The 21201-nt window shown below is 36.1% G+C and overlaps 1 protein-coding gene across 1 annotated transcript; it reads left to right on the forward strand.

Moving 5' to 3' along the window:
- LOC130471452 (protein FAR1-RELATED SEQUENCE 5-like) lies at positions 1-13345 on the forward strand. The gene is made up of 2 exons (XM_056841587.1): positions 1-429; positions 13136-13345. Exons 1-2 carry the CDS (start codon positions 1-3, stop codon positions 13343-13345), a joined length of 639 nt encoding a protein of 212 aa, XP_056697565.1.
- Positions 13346-21201: the final 7856 nt, after the last annotated feature.

Here is a 21201-nt window from a genome sequence, read left to right on the forward strand (position 1 = left end):
ATGGATAATAGTTGGGTGGTGAAGAATGTGGTAAATGAACACTTGAACCCCAATCCGACGCCTACCAAGTCTACACATATATCGATGTTCAAGGTGAAGAAAATAACAGATATAATTCTAAATCAGATTGTAAACGATCATGAATCAGGCGCGCCAGTTGCACAGATTTTCAACAACCTAGCTGGTAGACGTAATGGGGTGGAGAATATTGGTTTTACGAAGAAAGATATGCATAATTTTCTAAATAAGAGGATGCGATTGAGGCTTAGAGACGGAGATGCTGCAACGATGATAAACTACTTAGATAAAATGACCAAGGACAACCAAATTTTTTTCCATCTGCACCGTGTAGATAAAACAAGGAGGTTGCAGGACGTCATGTGGGTTGACGCTCGAAGTAGAGCGGCGTATAAGTATTTTGGAGATGTGGTTTGCTTTGACTCGACCTACCTGTAAAATAAGTACGAGTTGTCGTATGAGTTGACCACCAACTATTAATCACTCCTCCCCATTCACGTTCAATGACAATCTATAAATTTTAATACTTTTTCCGTTTTTGTTTAAGTGCAATAGTTTCATTGAAACACAATTTCAATCACCAATGTACTTAAGGTAAAATTAATACAAAAGTCTCAACTCTCAAGTATGCATACCCTTCTCTCAATAGTCATACCTATCAATTAACAAAGGTTGCTCCCAACTTTATACCGTATTTTATATGAGAAGTCTTTTGTTAAACATGACTGGTAATTCTAAGGTGATACTCCAATTGAGTGTCACCATAGGCAAATAAATCCTAGCCCTTGAATTTTTTTTTTACTTTCTCCTTTTTCTTTTTGTCTTAAATATCCTTTCTTTTCTTTTATCCTTTTTATTTATTTACTTAAATTCATTTTTATTATTTTAGAAAATCTTTTAAATCATTTTTTTAACAAAAGTAAAAATCAGTTTTGATAGTTCAGTAGGAACACTTGACAAGAGGGGGTTGAATTGTTTCTTGGGTACTTGTGTAAGTTTCTTGCGGAATTTAAACAATAAAGAAACTGTGATCAATAAGCGAAGAAAGATATGAAACTGATGAACCTTCTTGACACTAATCAAGAAGAACCTCACAACTCTTTTGTATTAATGTAATACCTCTATTACAAATACGCTCTTTAACTCGAGTTCCTCTCGAACATGAGTTCCCCACAACAATCCCTGTTTATTATTGTGCTCCTCTTTCTCACTCTTTATCTCTTTGACTTAACACTAAGTCACTCAAGGATCACTCAACCCTTATGAAGGAAATAATGCCCTTGGTCCAAGTATGCATTCTATGTTAAGTCTAATAAATGCGGTTCAGTATTAATTAACAAGTTAATAATTCAGTGAGATCAAGTGAGCTGAATGCCTAGCTAGAGGCCGCTTCAGTTCAAGGGGAATTAATGATATTAATCTACAGCTTACTCTTGACTGAACCCGTAGGGTCACACAAATAGTACGTAAACGGATCAAGTATTTAATGGCATTAAATACTCCATCTATGGATATTCGGAATCGACGGATCTTGGTTTCAGTGGGAGCTGAGATCGTCACAGGCAAGAAATGAATACTCCGGAAACGATGATATTGCCGGAAACGTAAATATGGATCGTATCGGAAATATAAATATTATCCAAGTCGTAGATGTTGCCGGAAACGGAAACATGGTACGTATCGGAAAATATTATCGGAAATGGAAATATTGCCGGAATCGGAAATATTGCCGGAAACGGAAATATTGTCAGAATCGGAAATATTATCGGAATCGGAAAATAATTCCGGAAACGGAAATATTAAATATTTGTTCGAAACGGAAATTGATTCCGGAATCGGAAATATTAAATATTGTTCGTATCGGAAATGAATTCCGGAACCGGGAATTTAATCGGAAGCGTATCGTACGAATAAGCATCGGACGAGGCCTGCCGGACGAGGGCCCAGCACGAAGCCAGGCCATCGCCCAGCAAGCCACACGCATCCAACAACACGCCAATGCCTAGACCAGGCCCAGCACAAGGCTAGTCCCAGCCAAGGCTGGCGCGCGCGCACAAATGGGCTGCGGGCAGTGGGCCTGTGCGCCGTGCGCACAGCGTGGGCCGCAAGGCTTGCGCATGGGCGTGCGATGCTCGTGCGGTGCGTGTGTACGTGCTATACGAATCCTAAAGCTATCGGAATTCGTGCATAGATTAAATCCTAATCCTAAAAGATTAAATTAATTATTTAGAGTTCTAATAGGATTCTAATTAATTAATTAGTATTCTAACAGGATTCGAAATCCTTTCCAAGGTTCTATAAATATATGCCTAGGGTCATAAATTTATACACGAGTTTTTCATAGAGTATTCAAGTATTCAAAGTGATTTTTGAGAGCAAAAATTCAGTCATACAATTGCCTAATAAGTGCCGAAAATTCTAAGTACCTTAAGGGCGATCCTAGTTGGTCAAGCTTAAGGCGGATCCGGACGTGCTGTGGACTATCTACGGAGGGACGACACTTGGAGTCCTAAAGACTTGTTCTTGTTCGGTTCGGGCGCAGCTAGGGAAGGCACGCAACAAAGAGTATGCATCTAAACTATGCTAAATGATTATGTGTAAATAATATGCTTTCCTGGCTTTATGGTTTTTCCGCATGATTTATGAATTGTCATATGTATCATAACCTAACAGTGGTATCACGAGCCTCTTATTATTTTCATAATCTAAATTGCATGAACATGGTTAAATATTACAAATTTGCAAGGATTAAAAGGGGTGATTAATTTTCGTAATTGTTAATTAATTGCAAATTGCGTTTATTTAATTATACGTACGCAGTTTTTCGGCAGTTGCTTCGTTACTCATCCAAATCGAGTGATTTTTGTGTCAATTCCGCATGTAAAAGGCATTCTAAAATTTTGACAAAAGTTTTTTTTTTCGGCCGAACCCAGAATTCTCAAATTCGAAGCCTAACTATGACTTTTCGAAGGTTTTAGTTTTTCGAATGCAAAATTTCGTAAATTTAAGATGTTAAATTAAATATTTGCGATTCTTGTTGATAAATCTTGAATTTTTGATTGACCTACTGTATATGTTTAACAAGTTTGAATGCCTAGCCTTGTTAATTATGCAATCTAATTTGTAATTATGATTAATTTGTTGAAAATTAGAATAATTTAGAATTAATTTGATTTTCATAATTAGTTATAATTTAATTAGATACCTATGATTAAAAACCACCATCAAAATTGTAAATTTATGTTAAATTTTAATTTTTATGACCTAGACTTGAATCCATGTTAATCGAAAATCAATTAAATAATAAATTTTCGATTTTTCGCCCTAAAATTATGAAATTAATATTATTTATTAATTTGTCATTAATTTTGAATATAAAATTTTAAATTTTTATGCGATTCGCTCATATAACTTGCACGCACAAAGCAATGGACGCTACGTGTTACCCTTAAGGGGTGTTGTATAGTGCGGGCATGTGACGACGAGCAAGGGAGCTCGTCGCCCATGCGGTACGAATGCAATGAGCAAGGCCATGGTGCACGAGCACTAGGCAGCAGCCCTGCCTTGTGTCGTGGGCTGTGAGCAATGGGCGTGTGGGCAGGGGCGAAAGCAAGGCACAGCAGTCGCGTGTGGGCAGCAAGTGTGCTGCACCACAGCGCGCGCTGCCTCGCGCAAGCGTGCGGAGCCTCGCGCAACGAGCGCAAGCTCGCGTGCCACGAGTGCTACGCCCAGCATCGATCGCTCGCGCGCAGCGAGCGCTATTGTGCGTACGACAAGCGCTGCGCCCAACGATGGCGTGCAGCGTGCTTGTTGCGACGTGCGACAAGCGCTGCGCCCAGCGATGGCAAGCAGCTTGCTTGTTGCGACATGCGACGAGCGCTGCGCCTAGCGATGGGCTGCGGCAGCATGCTTGTTGCGTCGAGTGCTGGCGCGCGCAGCGAGCACCATGCGTGATGCTTTGCGATGGTGAGCAGCAGCGATGCGAGGCAGCGCATGGGCTGCGCGCACATGGCCATCGATGGCTGTGTGCGTGTGGCCCATGGGCGTGCGATGCGTGGGATTGTTGCGTTGCGATTAGATCGTTTTGAAATTTTAATATGAAATTTCAGTTTACGTAATTTTAATTAATTTTAAAAATAATAATTTAAATTATTTTCTTGGATTTTAATTTTGAATATTGTAATTATAATAAATTTTATTTATTCTAATTATTTTACTAAAATTAAAATCATGAATTAATTTAAATACGACTGAAATTAAATTAAACTTTTTGGATTCAATTATAAATTTATATGAGCTTTAAATTTTAATTAAATTTGTATGTTTCCGGTTAGACTAGAAATACATTTTTATGTTTAAAATTAGTAAAGCATATGAATTTATTGGTTTAAGTGGGAGCCCTTTTTAGTCATATACTCTTGATTAGGTCTACAAATCCTTAAGGTTAAAACAACTTGATTAGAATTAATAAGGACTGAATAATTTGTAGATTATTGGCGCCCTTGATTAATTGCTGCAAATGTTTATGTGATGCATAATGTGTTTTACTAACCAGCTATGTGGGCCATTCATGATAATGAATGGGTGAATGGTATATATTGTATATGTACTGTTTTGCAGGTCATGAAGTGACTAGTATGGCCCAAATAGGATAGAAAATATGGTATGCGTACCATTAATTTGAATGTAATTGGTCTAAAGTACCAAAGTTGTTTTTCAATTCAAATATGGTCTGCGTACCATCAAATAGTTGTAATTAGTTTTAATTATAGCTTATCCTATTTGAAGAAAATGGTGCCTCCCACGGAGATTTTCAAGACGGACTTTGAAGTTAAAGCTTCAAGATGAAGTCGGGCCATACTAGATCACATTTATCTTATGCATGTTTTAAGTTATTTATTGCTTTTAAATATGTCTTAAAATGCATGAGATCAAAAGCTTGATTATGTTGCATGATTAAGGATTTTAGTTCACTTAAAATCTAACCAACATAGTAAGATCCTTAAGTTCCAAACTTAAAAATTGAGTTAAAAGGTGCCATGCCAAAATATACACTTGCTTGGATATCCTTTACATCAATCTAGTAATAGTTTTCGCTCAGCGAGGTGTTACTTATTGGTCCTAAAGGGGCAAGGTACACAAATAATTGTGAGTACATGTTAGTTTTGGTGAAACTCAACGACATAAATAAGGAGTCCTTTTATGTCGTGGCAAAATCGATAGGTTTACCTAATAAGTTCTTAGACGTACCTATCAACCAAGAATAGTTTCTAGACTATTAGCAAAAGGCTTTTGCTTACCTAAAATGTTTTAGAATTGAGTCGACAAACTGTGCTTAATTCTTCAATGGTTTTAGGATCTTGGAATCATTTTATTCACACCTGCCGGAACACATAATTCGAATAAAATGCTAATGACTTGTTTAAATTGCATGATTGCTTTCATTTTCAAGTTATTATTCATGATAAATGTTTAGACTTTGCATGCTTCAATGTATGTTTTAATTATTGTTTATAATTAAATATCTTGCACTGCAATAAATCCTTTTAGAAAGGTAACAGTAAATTTCCTCGATTGGTAGTGAATTCAAGAACGATTCACGGAAATGAGAGAAAATGAGCAATTTAAAATGTACGTTTCTTTTAGCGACTTTTATGGTTGTTTTCGAGTATCAAAGTCGAATGACGAACCGATTGGTGCTTGTGAATTCAAAATACAATGTAGTTTTGAGATCATAAAGCATTGAGTTTAAACGCTCAGCTTTACCAATGGTTAACAACCTAAAATCTTTGTCCATTTAATTCTCGAATGAGTCTAGTCCCTAGACATTCGAATAGATCAATGCTTAGAGAACTTTAGAAGCTTCTGGTAAGATCATCTAGTTGAAACAAAATATTCAACATAAATTAAAATGGTAAAGAACCTTGTTGGTGACATTGGACATGTCTAACAAAGTATAAAAGTCAACACTAAAGAATTCAATTCTTAAGACTATAAGAAAGGGTACAAGAAATAGGAAAACAAAGGAACAAATGAAAGGAATTTATAATTCCGTTTCTACCTATAAGTTTATGTTTAAAGAGAAGTGACCTAGGAATCATACTTCCTTGGTATCATATACCGCTTGAGGTTCTTACTTCGGGAATAACTCAAATAATGGAAGCTAGGCTACACTAATGGCCTACAAGTGGGAAATGAAGCATGGCAATGCTGCATTAGCTGTAGGGTCATCTAGTTTGTTTTAAGTCCTTTCAAGGCTGGAACTAAATGGCTATTTTGTTCCATAATCAGTATACCTAAATTTCTGCTTCAAACACAGAAAGACTCACATTCAGAAGAACAAAAAACAATGTTTGTTTGTTTGTTTATTTGAATGAAATGGTCATTTACGGGATGAGTCAATATGCTTGATTAAAACAAACAACTCTTTAACAATAAAAACTTTACTAGGTTCAAATCAACCCCTTGATTTGAGTTCCACTAATCTTTGGCACTGTTGCTTAGACCATATCAACAAGTTAACATTCAAAAGCTCTATTTTGATAGAATTTTGAAAGTTGGTTGATTTCTAGATCAATTTAAGACAAGATAGTCTTTCTTGTTGAAAGTAACAAAAGATATGAACTATTGTTAGAACGCCTAGACAATAGAGTTCAAAGCTAAAGAAAGATTTTATGACTTTATTATTTCACATGGATTTGAGTGAATATAGGTTTATTTATTCAAATGTGATATAAGTTGAATCTGTTTGGGTAGTTCAAAGATTCAGAAGTATAAACTCCACTTGGCAAGAAATCATAAAGATCTAGGTTAGATCATGTTGATGATTACTTGAGACCAAATATGATCATCAATGATTATGTGTTGTAATTTCACAATCTAGGTCCATAAGATATGGCATATCTTAGTTGGAATAATCGAAGTCAATTAGTACTTGATTTGATTAATGATGAATCATAAAGACTTTTCCTATAATTTCTAAAACAAAATGCTCAACTACCACCAAACTAAACCAAATTCGTCAAAGCTATTGAAAAGTAATTTCAGGATATCTTTTCAATTATATATATCTAAAGAGTTGCTAAACTCAGTGGGAGCTTAGTGTTTGTTATTCAACAAACTAAGGCCCAAGTCTAGATATATGTTTCATTGTGATTTATTCAAATGAGACACAAGGGTATTGTTTCTACCACGAATTTTTGAGAACATAATGTTTGTTTGCTCGAAATAATGTCCTTTTGGAGATTCGTTTCCAAAATGACAAGTGGGAGAAAATAGACCTCGAAAGTCTTCGAGGCGAACAACAAACATAAACGGACATTCCGGAGGCTTTTCGAAGTTCTTTAGAAAATCCGAACACGTATTCTTTAAGGACTTTAGAAGTGGCTTTTAAAGAATAGACATCTCTTAGAAGACTTTACAAGTGCTTCAAGGAGAACAGAATATTCAAAGGACTTTCAAGTGGCTATTGATATTCTATTGTTTGATGTTCCATACCCAAGTAGGCATAGAGTTCAAGTCACTGAAACTATGCAATTCTTCTATTAGATAGTGAAGAAACCTACAACTTACAGTCAAACTATTATCATGAAGATTAATGAGTTTGTGACCTGTAAGAAAGCTATGACGAAACCCAGATTCCCTAAAATGGTTAGAGGCCATATATAGACTCAATGTTTTAAATGGTTAGAGGCCATAAAACATACTCAATGTTTTGATGACAAAATTGAAATTTTGTTGATTTGCAAGAATAGTTTCACACCTATTGGTTGCAAGTTTGTTTTAAGGATAAAAACCATCAAACATGGAATTGTGTTCACACACAAAGATAGATTAGTTGCTAAAGGTTACATGAAAATTCATGGCATGGATTGTGTTGAAACCTCATGCATAATCGTAATGCTCAAGTCTATAATTCAAGCAATGATTGCATATTGGTACATATAGCAATTGGATGACAAAACGTATTCCTCAATCAAATGTTGGAATAAACTATGTACATGGTATGTCATAGGATTTGTGGATCCAAATAAATGCTTGAAAAAGAAAGCTAGCTTATAGAATCTAAGTACAGATTTAAGCAAGCAATTGGGAATTGGAATTGTATTTTAGTGAAGCTAATAAGTATTTTAGTTTCATAAAATGTACATGATTCTTATAGATATATAAGAAATTTAGTGGGAGTACATAAAACTTAATTGGTCCTATGTGTATCACACACATATCTCTCTATTGTGAAATAACATTCAAATGCTAATGACTTAGATTTGAAATTATTCATCAATGATGGACCATGGCGAAACTTAGTACATATTGGGTATTAAGATCTATTTACAAAGATCTTATAATATTGTTTTGGATTAAGTAATGACATTTACTAAATCAAACACGAAAGTCTCCATTGGAGACATTTGACCCATATGAATAAATCTAAGTAAAGAATGTTTGAACTATGTATAAGCATTTACTAAAGTTAAACATCAAAGGATCTAAGTAAGATTCTTAACCTATATTATATGTCAAAGAATTTAGCTGGATTTAGTATCTACTGAAACTAGATGAGCTAAAGTTACATGAATAGAATTCAATTGGGAATTATTCTGCAAAAGAATTTATCATGAATGATATAATATGAGGATCGCCAAAAACGTATCGTATGACTTTAGGCATGACGAACATATACCAATCTCTATTGATCTAAGTGAAGATCAACTAGATTGAGATCAAGAATACTTATGGTACTTGAAAAGGTACATAGGAATAGTTCTTGATTCAAGGAAATAAAGATATGCTAAATATTGATGCTACACGCAGAAACACTGGCAAAGGATCAAGCAAGATCCCTTTGGAGTTAACCATTGGCAAGGACGAGCTATAGAGCATCGTGTTTTGAAATGGCAACATGGATTGGAGACCATGAGTTGTTGCGTGGGAAATTAAATATTAATTTCTATGTTCTAAGATACAGTTGGAGAGTCTTCCACATATCTGTGAACTGCTTGGATAAGTAGATCCAAACAAAGCATCACTAGCATCCTATACAGTTGAAGTAAAAGTAATTATTGCCTAAGAAGCAATAAAATAGAGTTGTTTATATGAGTTCTTCATTGAACTTGGGAAGATCACATGTCTGTTGACTTAATGGTTCTTCATTGCAAAATGCGTAGAACCACTAATGTAGCAAGAAAGACTAGATCACAAAATAAACATACTCAAAAGTTCTTATCATCATATCTCGAAGAACATTCGATGAAAAGGATGTTAAGATTGGCAAAGCGTGATAACTAAACCTATGCAACAAGTGAGAAGCAACACTCACGTTGTAGCACTGGAAATCAAGCATAGCTTTGAATTCCATGAACTGTTTTAAAGATGGGTTTGAGGCCCATGGTTGTAAAACAATGGGGTTGAACATTTATCATATATGAAATGTATTTTCATATTCCATTTAATCTTGGTTTAGTATTAAATGATGAGTCCCTTCAATTTGACGATATATTCAAGATAGACTGTCAGGACCAGTCCTGTGACTAAGAAATGTCTATCAAGTGAACTTGAATGTCAAAGGTTGAAAATGGTCCCTAGTCGGAGTTTTCTATAAAATTGGACGCATAGAAAACTTTAGACGATTAGAATGCAAGATGACTAGTAGTTATGTTTCTTGAACTATGTGGACATGGCAATGTCATAATCATTTGCATAGATACTTACTTTGGGAAGACTAGTATCGGACAAGACCTATGAAACTTTACTGTAAGAGATGAAAATCTGTCATAAGTAAATTTCATTAAAATTATTAGACACTAAATCCTCAATACCTGAGTGATTTGAGATTACTTGTTTGAGAACTGGTTGCTTTGACGTTGACCAACCGTCGCACCGTAAAAGGAGGCTATAAAGGCAACTCTCAGGTAATCACCTATCAAACGAAGTCTAATCTCAAGATCGCAAGATTGGGATTGTCCTCCCATAAATCGGGATGAGATGCTTAAAAGTTGTACAAGGCCACTCGGAGAGCTAGAAACTGTGAAATGCATGGCCGTGCTCGGATGAATCACAGGCTATGATTATCTGTTTATTTGATCAGTTGAACTCTGAAACCGAGGAACACCTCTGGACATAATAAGGATGACAACTCTTACCTTATGTTCAAGAGCAAGCATCGAGCGACAAAGGAATTAGGAAATGCACACTTGTCCCTAAGGACAAGTGGGAGACTGAAGGAAATAATGCCCTTGGTCCAAGTATGCATTCTATGTTAAGTCTAATAAATGCGGTTCAGTATTAATTAACAAGTTAATAATTCAGTGAGATCAAGTGAGCTGAATGCCTAGCTAGAGGCCGCTTCAGTTCAAGTGGAATTAATGATATTAATCCACAGCTTACTCTTGACTGAACCCGTAGGGTCACACAAATAGTACGTAAACGGATCAAGTATTTAATGGCATTAAATACTCCATCTATGGATATTCGGAATCGACGGATCTTGGTTTCAGTGGGAGCTGAGATCGTCACAGGCAAGAAATGAATACTCCGGAAACGATGATATTGCCGGAAACGTAAATATGGATCGTATCGGAAATATAAATATTATCCAAGTCGTAGATGTTGCCGGAAACGGAAACATGGTACGTATCGGAAAATATTATCGGAAATGGAAATATTGCCGGAATCGGAAATATTGCCGGAAACGGAAATATTGTCAGAATCGGAAATATTATCGGAATCGGAAAATAATTCCGGAAACGGAAATATTAAATATTTGTTCGAAATGGAAATTGATTCCGGAATCGGAAATATTAAATATTGTTCGTATCGGAAATGAATTCCGGAACCGGGAATTTAATCGGAAGCGTATCGTACAAATAAGCATCGGACGAGGCCTGCCGGACGAGGGCCCAGCACGAAGCCAGGCCATCGCCCAGCAAGCCACACGCATCCAACAACACGCGAATGCCTCGACCAGGCCCAGCGCAAGGCCAGTCCCAGCCAAGGCTGGCGCGCGCGCACAAATGGGCTGCGGGCAGTGGGCCTGTGCGCCGTGCGCACAGCGTGGGCCGCAAGGCTTGTGCATGGGCGTGCGATGCTCGTGCGGTGCGTGTGTACGTGCTATACGAATCCTAAAGCTATCGGAATTCGTGCATAGATTAAATCCTAATCCTAAAAGATTAAATTAATTATTTAGAGTTCTAATAGGATTCTAATTAATTAATTAGTATTCTAACAGGATTCGAAATCCTTTCCAAGGTTCTATAAATATATGCCTAGGGTCATAAATTTATACACGAGTTTTTCATAGAGTATTCAAGTATTCAAAGTGATTTTTGAGAGCAAAAATTCAGTCATACAATTGCCTAATAAGTGCCGAAAATTCTAAGTACCTTAAGGGCGATCCTAGTTGGTCAAGCTTAAGGCGGATCCGGACGTGCTGTGGACTATCTACGGAGGGACGACACTTGGAGTCCTAAAGACTTGTTCTTGTTCGGTTCGGGCGCAGCTAGGGAAGGCACGCAACAAAGAGTATGCATCTAAACTATGCTAAATGATTATGTGTAAATAATATGCTTTCCTGGCTTTATGGTTTTTCCGCATGATTTATGAATTGTCATATGTATCATAACCTAACACCTTAAACCCAAAATACAATTTGATAACAAACTCTAGTACTTAATAAAGCTTATAGCAATAAGGAACTCAAGGAACACTCTTTTTGTAAACTGATTCACTTAAAACGTTTAAGCTCTCTTAGGATATATTTTGCAAAGATCAGTTGTGTGTTTGAAAAAGTGAAAACTCTTTTCCTTTATAGAGGAGTTTTACCTAAGGTTGGATACCCATGTTTCCCTCAACTTCCCACTAACGGTTACTGCTCAGTAACTTGGGCATAGTTGGAGAGAAACATGGAAGACCAATTCCAACACTACTTGCACGTTTAATTGAAAGATACTGGGGAGAGTTTTAAGGATCATGGGAAAATCTTTTGTTTGGAAAACAAGGAAAATGTAAGTTAGAATCCTATGTTTATATTTATTAAATACATTTTATTTATTAACAAAGATTTTCTTATTAAAACTCTGTTATAATTACAGTTAATATATTCAATTAAAAACGTACCAAAATACTTATGTTTCTTTCGTTCCAAACTACGTATAAACAATATTAAATACTCACATAAATCCTAAAAATAATCTCATATGTTATAGTCTTCATGCTTGCACCTTTAAGAAGCTTCACTCGAAGTCTTCACAATCTTTTCCTTCTCTGCAACATCGAGGATCCACATAATATATGAGGATCTCGCCTTAGGAACTCGCCTAAGGATCTCGCCTTTGTAAACTTGCCAAATGATTAATTCTTCAACGTAGTGTCCGACATGGATCAAGTGACTTGCATATATTCCACTTTTCTTAGTTTGTCCAACTCAGGATCTCCCTAACTTAGCATTATCCTTCAAAGGATCTCGGAACCTAATTTGCAACATAACTTAACAATAGTTAGGAGTTTGCTTTGTCATCATCAAAACTTTAGGGTCAACAATATTCCCCCTTTTGGTGATGACAACAAAAGCAAACTTTCACAAAATATAATTATCATCAATTAGAATAAATGTAAATCTTAAAAAATTAAAGTAGATTTATAAAAAATAATTTAAACTATCGAAATAAAATTAAGGAAAAACAAAATTAATTTTAATAAACGAAATAAAATTAAAGACGAAACAATTTTTTTTTAAAAAAATTTAGTTTAGCTTACATCGAGAAGAGAGTAGTGAGACGGACTCAAGTGATCAATTTAAGATTTGTTTGCATTCATTTCCCCCTGTTGGCATTAACAAAAAGTAGAAAAACACAATACTAATATATACCATTTATAGCGCCCTCCGATCAACGGTTGGCAAACCAAGTTAGCCTCAAAGGTAAGTTTCAACGTACTAAATTTGAATATAAAACATAATAATTAACAAGCCAAGTTTTAGAGATACGATATTTTAGGAGTTCCACTGAAATAAAAGAAATAAAAGTCGTAATGTCTCCCAACAGAGGGTTACACACCAAACAAAAATAAAAAGAAAAAGGAAAAGTTATGTTAAATCAAAAGCATAATGTAACACAAATAGATGGGATCAGGGAAGATAAATTGGGTAGGAGGCAAGTTTAGGTTTGGCTGCGGGATCCTCAAGCATGTGAAGGACTTGAATCCATATTCTGAACCCCATACAGTAAACCTTTCACTTGTTCCTGCAGTTGTATCATCTGAGCATTTGTGGTTTCCTGGAGAAGTATCATTCGATCCATATCCTTTCTCAACTGCATCACTTGTTCCTTGAGATCCTCCTTGGTGAGATCATGGGATCCTAAGGAACTTGAGGAACCAAAAGCTGCGAATCCACCAAAGCCAGTAAAGGTTGAAGGAATAGTTGGAGCGGGGGGAACTGGGATAAAATTTGGTGGAGGAACAGGGATATCCACCTTAGGTGTAGGAAGGGGTTGATTTTTCAAGTAAAGCATTTTCTATTTCCTCCTTCTCAATTTCTACAGCTTCCTCTAATTCTTCCACTTTCTCATCATCATCCTCATTATCACATGATATATCAACAAACAACGGAGGATTATTCACTTTAGGAGCCTTAGTAGCGACCCTTATGCTCCTACGTTTCCGTTGAGGAACACCCTTAGACACCTTAGGAACCACATTTTTAACCTTTTCCACCTTATTTAACTTTTTAGCCTTAACAACTCCTTCCTCCTTCTCACTATGATCCTCTTCCACATTACCCGAGGACCAACACAATCTCCCATTAACCACTTCTAATTTCATGCTTCTCAACAAATCACTTAGAACAATTTGTTGACTAGTGAGAGGCAACTCTCCATAATCACGCAAATCCACAGAAAAGCTTTGAAACACCAAAGTCAACAAAGAAGCATATCCAACTTTATAATCAGATGGAACACAATGGGATAAGTGTTTAATCATTAAAGCATGGAAATTGATTGGAATTTTATGTTCTAGCTAGGTAGTACATTAGGGAAGCATCATAAAGATTGGCCAAGGTCCTCTTTTGTGTACGAGGAACAATCCCTCTCCTAACAAGATTAAAAAACAGTTTTTGAATAGGGGTTGGGAACTGGTTTTGATTAGTTAAAGAACATTGGGAAAGATCACCATCAATTTCCTCCACAAGTTGCTCATTAGTCACAACACCAATTTTAATCTGTGTAGTTGCCCCCTTTACATACAAATCATATCCTGCATTAGGCACACCCAACAACTTCGCAATATAATCGGCATTGAAATCAAACGAAGTCCCATTTACACTACTATAGCATACACCATTCACACACTTAAAATTTGCACGAAATTCATTCATTGCTTCCGAAAAAATTGAGGTTCTAGAATGGACACAAAAGAGGCTTACCCATTCCTGATGTTTTTGAATGTCCATGATTTCCTCAATATTTTTTTCACACCAAGTCTGATTAATTGAAAACCCCTTAACCAAATTTGCTTCCTCTGTCGAAGGAACCCGAGTTGGAGTAATTTCCCCCTGAGATCGAGCAAGGCCAATTGATTTGAGGACTCCATCACCCGACCGCCGCTGCCTCTTTGCGGGTCAGTGGGGATCCTTCAAACTGGGGTCGACGAGGGAGGGTGGTTCGCGGTTGGTCGATGGGTCAAGGCAGGAGGCCGACGCGGCTGGGCTAGAGGGGTCGGTCACCGACGGATCTGGGTCGTGGGTCACCGGCGCTACCAACGAATGGACGTGGGTCACCGACGCCGGTGGCCCGCGAATTGTTGAAGAACTGGGCAGGGAGGCCGACGCAACACTAGCTTCGCTACTGGGCTCAGTCAGTTGGCCGGGTCGAGTCCGGCCGCTGAGCCGAGTGCGCCGGTGGTCATGGCTCGCTGACTCGGGCCACCGGTTGTGGTACTTTGTGTTTGAATTTGGGGATTTTTTATTTTTAGGGTTTGAATTTGGGGATTTTTGATTTTAGGGTTTGTGGTGTTTGAATTGGTGAGATGTCCATGGGAATAGGTGATGGAGATTTTCTCTTTCTTTTGTGGTTCAGATTTGTATTCATACTTGTTCTCACCATTGATAGAGAATTTGGAGAAGATGAAGGAAGATGGAGAGGAGGTGTGTAGAGTATGAGAGTTTGTTCCTTTGGTATATGTCGTATGTTTGGAATTTGGGGTGGACTTGGGTATGAGAGATCCATAGGTGTGTGATCCGTTAGCTTTTAATTTTTGGAAAAGATAAAATTTGATGGAATAATAAAAAAAGTTATGGATATATTTATAAAAGAATTGAAAAGAAAAAAAAAAAAAAGATAAGAATGAAATAATATGTGGAAAAAAAAAGATGAGAATAAAAATAAAATTTGTAATAGAAAAGAATATATCCATGATCCTCCTATTTTAATGGAACTACTTAAATTACGTATCTCGTATTTATTGACTTATTAAATTTATATTTTAATTCTATATTTTTTTCGGTTGATCCTTAACAATGGTAAACTTCAGCTATGCTTACGCACATGAATTTTATAAAGGTATATAGTAGTTATGCATAAATCTATAAAAGTAATACCTTGAGAGGAACTTTCCTGCTTACTTATCTCAGCTTGATCATCCCGAGTTCCAATCTCATTTTCTCGTGCTTCTCTCTGCTTATTTACTTTGCAAGTTCGTTGCACAAACTTTCATTAGTTGTACCAAACAGTATATTGAAGGAAATAGTGCCCTTGGTCCAAGTATGCATATAATATTAAGTCTAATAAAAGCGGTTCAGTATTAATTAACAAGTTAATAATTCAGTGAGATCAAGTGAGCTGAATGCCTAGCTAGAGGCCGCTTCAGTTCAAGTGGAATTAATGATATTAATCCACAACTTACTCTTGAATGAACCCGTAGGGTCACATAAATAGTACGTAAACGGATCAAGTATTTAATGGCATTAAATACTCCATCTATGGATATTCGAAATCGACGGATCTTGGTTCCAGTGGGAGCTGAGATCGTCAAAGGCAAGCAAATGAATACTCCGGAAACGATGATATTGCCGAAAACGGAAATATGGATCGTATCGGAAATATAAATATTATCCAAGTCGTAGATGTTGCCGGAAACGGAAACATGGTACGTATCCGAAAATATTAATGGAAATGGAAATATTGCCGGAATCGGAAATATTGCCGGAAACGGAAATATTGTCTGAATCCGAAATATTATCGGAATCGGAAAATAATTCCGAAAACGGAAATATTAAATATTTGTTCGAAACGGAAATTAATTCCGGAATCGGAAATGTTAAATATTGTTCGTATCGGAAATGTATTCCGGAATCGGGAAATTAATCGGAAGCGCGTCGTACGAATTAGCATCGGACGAGCTTGCTAGACGAAGGCCCAGCACGAAGCCAGGCCCACGTCCAGCAAGGGAAACGCGCGCCACAACACGCCAGCCCAAGGCTGCGCCAGGCCAACCGCAAGGCAGGCCTAGCGCGCGCCCTAGGCTGCGGCAGTCGTGGGCTCCGTGGCAATTGGGCTGCGTTGCTCGGGCTGTGCGCGCGCGCGCATGGCACCCCTTGTGGGCTGCTGTGCGTGCGTGTGTGTTTGTGTTCACATACGAAACCTAAAGCGTATAGGATTCATTTAATGATTAAATTCCTAATCCTAAAAGATAAATTAATTAAATAAGAGTTCTACTAGGATTCTAATTTAATTAATTCGTATCCTAGTAGGATTCCAATTCTCTTTCCATACCCCTATAAATATGTGGCCTGGGTTCACAATTTAAAACCGAGTTTTTTCAAGTGTTCAAAGTGACATTTTTGAGAGCAAAAACTCAGTCATATTATTGCCCTATAATACCCGAAAATTATAGTACCTTAAGGGCGATTCTAGTTTGTCAATCTTAAGGCGGATCCGGACGTGATGTGGACTATCTATGGAGGGACGCCACTTGGAGTCCTAAAGACTTGTTCTTGTTCGGTTCGGGCGCAGTTAGGGAGGGCACGCTACAAAGTGTATGCATCTAAATTATGCTATACGATTATGTGTAAATAATATGTTTCCTGGCATTATGGTTTTTCCGCATGATTTATGTTCATTCATATGTATCATAAGCTAACAGTGGTATCACGAGCCTCTTATTATTTTCATAATCTAAATTGCTTGAACATGGTTAAATTTTACAAATTTGCAAAGAATTAAAGGGGTGATTAATTTTTCGTAATTAATCGCAAATTGCGTTTATTTAATTATATGTACGCAGTTTTTCGGCAGTTTCTTCGTTACTCATCCAAATCGAGTGATTTTTGTGTCAATTCCGCATGTAAAAGGCTTTCTAAAATTTTGACAAAAAACCTTTCTTTCGGCCGAACCCAGAATTACCAAATTCGAAGCCTAACTATGACTTTTCGGAGGTTTTAGTTTTTCGAACGCAAAAGTTTGTAAATTTAAGATGTTAAATTAAGTATTTGCGATTCTTGTTGATAAATCTTGAGTTTTTGATTGACCTACAGTATATGTTTAACAATTATGAATGCCTAGACTTGTTAATTATACAACCTAATTTGTAATTATGATTAATTTGTTGAAATTCGAATAATTTAGAATTGATTTGATTTTCATAATTAATTAATAATTTAATTAGGTATCCATGATTAAAATCCACCATAAAAATTGTTAATTTATGTTAAATTTTTAATTTTTATGACCTAGATTTGAATCCATGTTAATCGGAAATTAATTGATTAATAAATTTTCGATTTTTCGCCCTAAAATTATGAAATTAATATGTTTTATTAATTCGTCATTAATTTTAAATTTTTATGAAAACGCTCATGAATGTTGCACGCACAAAGCAATGAAAGCTACGTGTTACCCTTAAGGGGTGTTGTATAGTGCGGGCACGCGACGACGAGCAAGGGAGCTCATCGCCCGTGCGGTACGAATGCAGCGAGCAACATAGCGTGGCGCGCGCGCGAAGCAAAGGAGCTGGCCGTGTGTGCTATGCGATGGGCGAGGGCGAGGGGCAAGGCAAGCGAGCAGTCGCGTGTGGGCAGCAAGCGAGCTGCGCCACAGCGCGCACTGCCTCGCGCAGCGAGCGCTGGCTTGCGTGCAGTGCCTTGCGAGGGTGAGCAGCAGCAGACGCGACACAGCACAGAGGCTGCGCGCATCGTGGCCAGCGATGGCTGCGTGTGCGTGTGGCATATGGCTGTGCGTTGCATGGTGATATGCGTACCTTGTGTTACGATTAAATCGTTTTAAATTTTAATTTGAGATTTTCAGTTCATGTAATTTTAATTAATTTTAAAATTAATAATTTAAATTGTTTTCTTGGATTTTAATTTTGAATATTATAATCATTATAAATTTTAATTTATTCTAATTATTTTACTAAAATTAAAAACCTTGATTTAATTTAAATCCAACTGAAAAATAAATTAAATAAGTGGATTCAATTATAAATTTATATGAGCTTTAAATTTTAATTAAATTTATATGTTTCCGGTTAGACTAGAAATACATTTTTATGTTTAAAATTAGTAAAGCATATGAATTTATTGGTTTAAGTGGGAGAAATTTTAGTCATAAACTCTTGATTAGGTCTACAAATTCTTTAAGGTTAAACAACTTGATTAGAATTAATAAGGACTGAATAATTGGTAGATTATTGGTTCCCTTGATTAATTGCTGCAAATATTTATGTGATGCATAACGTGTTTTACTAACCAGCTATGTGGGCCATTCATGATAATGAATGGGTGAATGGTATATATTGTATATGTACTGTTTTGCAGGTTATGAAGTGACTAGTATGGCCCAAATAGGATAGAAAATATGGTCTGCGTACCATAAATTTGAATGTAATTGGTCTAAAGCACCAAATTTGTTTTTCAATTCAAATATGGTCTGCGTACCATCAAATAGTTATAATTAGTTTAATTATAGCTTATCCTATTTGAAAAAAATGGCGCCTCCCACGGAGATTTTCAAGACGGACTTTGAAGTTGAAGCTTCAAGATGAAGTCGGGCCATACTAGATCACATCTATCTTATGCATGCTTTAAGTTATTTTTTGCTTTTAAATATGTCTTAAATATGCATGAGATTGTGGCTTGATTATGATGCATAATTAAGGATTTTAGTTCACTTAAAATCTAACCAACATAGTAAGATCCTTAAGTTCCAAACTTAAAAATTGAGTTAAAAGGTGCCATGCCAAAATAACACTTACTTGGATATCCTTTTTCATCGATCTTAGTAATAGTTTTCCGCCATAGTGAGGTGTTACTTATCGATACTAAAGGGGTAAGGTACACAAATAATTGTGAGTACATGTTAGTTTGGGTGAAACTCAACGATATAAGTAAGGAGTTCTTTTATGTCGTGGCAAAAACGATAGGTTTACCTAATAAGTTCTTAGACGTACCTATCAACCAAGAGTAGTTTCTAGACTATTAGCAAAAGGCTTTTGCTTACCTAAAATGTTTTAGAATTGAGTCAAAATACATAATGTGCTTAATTCTTCAATGATTTTAGGGTCTTGGAATTATTTTATTCACACCTGCCGGAACAATAAAATTGAATAAAATGCTAATAACTTGTTTGAATTGCATGATTGCTTTAATTTCAAGTTATTATTCATGATAAATGTTTAGAATTTGCATGCTTCAATGTATGTTTTAATTATTGTTTATAATTAAATATCTTGCACTGCAATAAATCCTTTTAGAAAGGTAACAGTAAATTTCCTCGATTGGTAGTGAATCCAAGAACGATTCACGGAAATGAGAGATGTGAGCAATTTAAAATGTACGTTTCTTTTAGTGACTTTTATGGTTGTTTTCGAGTATCAAAGTCGAATGGCAAACCGATTGGTGCTTGTGAATTCAAAATACACTGTAGTTTTGAGATCATAAAGCATTGAGTTTAAACGCTCAGCTTTACCAATGGTTAACAACCTAATATCTTTGTCCATTTAATTCTCGAATGAGTCTAGTCCCTAGACATTCGAATAGATCGATGCTTAAAGAACTTTAGAAGCTTTTGGTAAGATCATCTAGTTGAAATAGAATATTCAACATAAATGGTAAGAACTTTGTTGGAGTGACATTGGACATGTCTAAACAAAGTATAAAATTCAACACTAGAGAATTCAATTCTTAAGGCTATTAGAAAGGGTACAAGAAATAGGAAAACAAAGGAACAAATGAAAGGAATTTACGATTCCGTTTCTACCTATAAGTTTATGTTTAAAGAGAAGTGACCTAGCAATCAAACTTCCTTGGTATCATATACCTCTTGAGGTTCTTACTTCGGTAATAACTCAAACAATGGAAGCTAGCTAGGCTACACTAATGGCCTACAAGTGGAAAATGAAGCATGGCAATGCTACATTAGATGTAGGGTCATCTAGTTTGTTTTAAGTCCTTTCAAAGGCTGGAACTTAATGGCTATTTTGTTCCATAATCAGCATACCTAAATTTCTGTTTTCAAACACAGAAAGACTCACATTCAAGAAAAACAAAAACAATGTTTGTTTGTTTATTTGAGTGAAATGGTCAATTACGGGTTGAGTCAACATGCTTGATTAAAACAAACAACTCTTTAACAATAAAAACTTTACTAGATTCAAATCAACCCCTTGATTTGAGTTCCACTAATCTTTGGCACTGTTGCTTAGACCATATCAACAAGTTAACATTCAAAAGCTCTATTTTGATGGACTTTTGAAAGTTCATTGATTTCTAGATCAATTTAAGACAACTAGTCTTACTTGTTGAAAGTAACAAAAGAAATGAACTATTGTTAGATCGCCTAGACAATAGAGTTCAAAGCTAAAGAAAGGTTTTATGACTTTATTATTTCACACAGATTTGAGTGAATATAGGTTTATTTACTCAATGTGATATAAGTTTGAATCTGTTTGGCTAGTTCAAAGATTCAGAAGTATAAATCCCACTTGATAAGAAATCATAAAGATCTAGGATAGATCATGTTAATGATTGCTTGAGACCAAAAATTGATCATCAATGATTGTGTGTTGTAATTTGACAATCTAGCTCCATGAGATATGGCATATCTAAGTGGAATGATCGAAGTCAATTAGTACTTGATTCGATCAATGATGAATCATAAAGAATTTTCCTATAATTTCTAAAACAAAATGCTC

The sequence above is a fragment of the Spinacia oleracea genome, chromosome 4, assembly GCF_020520425.1.
Source record: "Spinacia oleracea cultivar Varoflay chromosome 4, BTI_SOV_V1, whole genome shotgun sequence".
NCBI classification, from domain to species: domain Eukaryota; kingdom Viridiplantae; phylum Streptophyta; class Magnoliopsida; order Caryophyllales; family Amaranthaceae; genus Spinacia; species Spinacia oleracea.